The 3713-nt window shown below is 38.8% G+C and overlaps 1 protein-coding gene across 1 annotated transcript in view; it reads right to left on the bottom strand.

Annotated features, from left to right (window-relative positions):
- Nucleotides 1-3713, bottom strand: part of sntb1 (syntrophin, basic 1) — a 43805-nt gene that overhangs the window by 3714 nt on the left and 36378 nt on the right. Inside the window, exon 7 of the mRNA XM_031852875.1 lies at nt 1075-1304. Within this exon, the coding sequence (XP_031708735.1) occupies nt 1075-1304 (230 nt within the window). The remainder of the gene's footprint in view (nt 1-1074; nt 1305-3713) is intronic.

Raw genomic sequence — 3713 nt, 5'->3', positions numbered from 1 at the left:
GGGGGGAGCTCATCCTCCAGACACCAACATTAATATTTATATCAGTATTGTCAAATAAGATCCAAGAGGCTAATAACTGAACATCAGCAGTAAATCATATATTGAGTAGTGAGAGTGTGAGTACTTTCAGGTACACACATCGATAACTTTGAAGGCGGCACTGAAACACCACACAGGGAGCTGTTGAGTGGTGTAAACAGATTAAAACTCTTACAGTTAGTGGCAGGCAGGCTATTGCTAAAGAAAAACACCTACGTATGTGTGAAGTTCTTTATTTTATGATGAAGTGCTGTAATTTACTTTCAGCTGTTCCACTTTCCCTCTGCCCGTCTCATGGACTTGTACTCGTTGGTGTTGGGCTTCATTTCTCAGAAGACCTCCTTAAACCCCCTGAGAGTAGGCATGAACACGACCACAGCAAAGTAAGCTTGATATTGAAGATTGTTTTTAGCTGCGACCAGCAGCTCAATTGCTCACTCGGTTGGTTCACAAAAATTACCCCACCCTTTGGCGGCCACAGTTTTCTCCTTAAGAGGCTGAAATGGGCATGGAGGTCATGTGTGTGTGTTCATATAAGTTGCATAAAACAGGTGTGGCATTTAGAGAGAATCGCCTATAACAACAAGGCCTATAACTTCTAAACAGAATCATGTACAATGGCAAAACTCACAAACCGTCACAATCATTGGTCTCAGACCTGTTTCACTGATGTGTGTTAACCCTGCCCCCTATACTTTTACACAATAGGCCGCGAATGATCAAAACACGTCTATTTAACACTGAAGTTTAAGATTACGCTACGTGGGTTTAAATAAATCTTAAAAAGTTGCGTGTTAGTAGAAAAATAGCAAATCAGCCTTTTCTATGGTGGTTTTCTACCTGTGTGCTTGTTTAACATTAGTGAGTCTAAAGAGAACTACTCGCATTACTTCACATGATTTCACATCACCTGTGTTTGACTATTTATACACAGAACTAAATGGAGTTTCAGTTGACCGTGAACAACAGAGTTCCTATCAGAGCACATCTTGTAACATGGTGTGTGTCAAAACACAATGCTTGAAAAACACTCACAATCTCCCCCTCCTTCCCTCCAAATTCAAGGAAGAGCATGCGAACTCCGTCATCCGAGGACATCTTTAGTTTTTCGTAGGGGTAGGACAGGAGCACCCGGGGCCTGTTGGGTGTGTGAGCTCCTCTCTCCTCCCCATTGTCCCCGTCTCCCAGTTTGGGGTCAGCCAGCACAGAGAAGCCCTGTTCGTAGTGAATCACCAGCCGGCACTCCTGGCTCTGGTATAGACAACCTGGAAGATTGAATAGATGGGACGTTTTAACTTTGAATTGTTAGCTAACAAGATGCTTGTGGACAAATCCTCTCGTTTGAATCACTTGGTACATACATTATAGAATGAGTCATTACTATGAGAGGCAAAAGTTAGACTCTAAATCACAGACTTTAATGTAAATAGCAGTGTATCTTTAAATTGATATTGCCCACTTCAAAAATTATATTTCATCTCTGTTGGAAAACTCTCTCTCCTCCTTACTTTCATGGAGGATGTGCATTTTCTATTGTCTAATGACTTAAGTGCTAAGTGTTGGCAGGGCCATTCAGCATGATTGATGTCTTAATATGTTACTGGGTTGGATGTTTGTACAAAGTGCTTTCATTTTCTATTAATATAAAAAAAGATGAACGACATCGATACATTCTCTTTTTCAGCTAAGTCAAGTGATATTCAGCTCTTCTCACGTAAAACAAAAACATCAATTACTTGTTTTATTAGTTTTTAATTATAGTTTGCTCAAAAGCATTCATTTTTAAAACAATAACGTCATATGATACATTTCCACTGAAAGTCAATACATATATGGTGAATATTGACAGAACATTTGACCATTATGAGTATAATGTACTATATTACTGCTTCTATAGATAATAGAAAATACTTAAAACATCAACAATTACTGTTATTGTGATGGCATTCTCGGCTATATTTTCCCGCTGTTACTGTTCAGAAGGTATTTACCTTCTCTCTTATGTTTTTATTATGTACACTGAAAACTAATGACACACTTATAATATAATAATAAACCTGTTCTTCATGAAGGGTATAATGGTTTTTGCATTTACAACAAATTAAGATTATTGCATTCTGTTGTCCATGTTTTTGGTATCTTAAGCCTTCGATTTTACATTTAAACTGAGAAGAATAATGATACAAATGTACAAATGAATACATGGAATAGAATAGTTATTCACCTAATAGTTATCAACTATTTGGTCACTTTAACCTATTATTTATTGCACAAAATTAATGTTTTACCTGGTTGCACCACCTGACATTTAGCAGTTGACAACATTAATAATAACAGGATTTATGCTGAATATTTGCATTTTTACTTCAAATACAAAAAAGAGTTTTTGTCAACAGTCTCAATTGAAGTTAAAGTAGTAAATATTTCATAGTATCATGGTAATCATGTTCAGTTTTCTTTGTCTGTACATTTGCTCAGACGGGGGCGCCGCCGGACATTTTCAGGGTTTGAGATGCCAAAACATAAAAGAATGAATATTATTTGAATGTACTGAAAATGAATTCAAACTCAATAGCTTTTATTGAATGAAATGACATAATGTCATGAATTGATACAATTATTTTAAAAGGAAATAATGGACTCGGACACTAAAATATGGACGTCATGTCATTGACCCACGTATCAATGAGGGAAGACTAAATATTGGAGACACCTCAAATACAGCATTAGGTTTAGCTAGCTGAACCTAATAAACCGGCTTCTGGTCTGTTGATTAAGGCTCTTCATATTAAAATATATTGGACAGCTCTGTCATGTAGTCCAAGCCGGACTTGTGTCTTTTACACATTAGAATTTACCACATTTCACGTGACAGACGGGCAGAGCAACCTGCTCTACATCATTTCTCATCACTGTCTCTCCCTCCTCGCAGCATGTGTCCGGCTGAAAGCATCTATCTTAATCTACTCTCCCAATTTATGCATCACTTTCCTCTGCTTCAATAACAAACCTGTCGCATCTCCACAGTGTGTGATCCAGCTGCATTTAGTCCTATTTTTTAGTGCTTTGACAGTCCGTCTCCCCCTCCCCCCCCACCAAGCTTCTCTCTCTTCATGACACCTGATCTATCGAGTGGCGTGTTTGCGTGACAAAGAGGCGAGAAGAGAGTTGTTATCTTTCCATTGCTTGCTGACAGCCTGAGCAGGATGTGTGTGCGTGTGTATATATTGCATGTGCAGGGAGGGGAGTGTGTGTTTGCACGCACGTGTGTACATATGACAGTGAGTGTCTGTGTGTGAAATGCCTCTAAGCTGGTAATGGAAAATTTGTATTTTTTTTTTATCTCGCCGCCACGTGAATGAGACATTGAGATGCATAGATGAATGCGTCTCTTCTCTCTCTGTGGGTTATAGAATAGCTATGCATGCGTGTTTACATATACGTATGTGCACTCTCTGTGGCCTGTGTCAGTCTCTTTTGTCCGACTGTCAACAAACCGATCCTCTGATTACTTAACCGTGTTGTCAGTCAAACCTCGCTAATCAAACTATACACACCTACGGTATATACCCTTGGCGTTTGTCTCTTTAGCTGAAGGCGATTATGAAACTAAGGTTGGCAAATATGTACACAGTAACACACACACACACACACACACACACACACACACACAC

Source organism: Anarrhichthys ocellatus, unplaced genomic scaffold (genome assembly GCF_004355925.1).
Source record: "Anarrhichthys ocellatus isolate YVR2014 unplaced genomic scaffold, GSC_Weel_1.0 scaffold13, whole genome shotgun sequence".
NCBI classification, from domain to species: Eukaryota; Metazoa; Chordata; class Actinopteri; order Perciformes; family Anarhichadidae; genus Anarrhichthys; species Anarrhichthys ocellatus.
The sequence above is the reverse complement of the archived record's forward strand: the minus strand, read 5'-3'. Positions and strand labels throughout refer to the sequence as shown.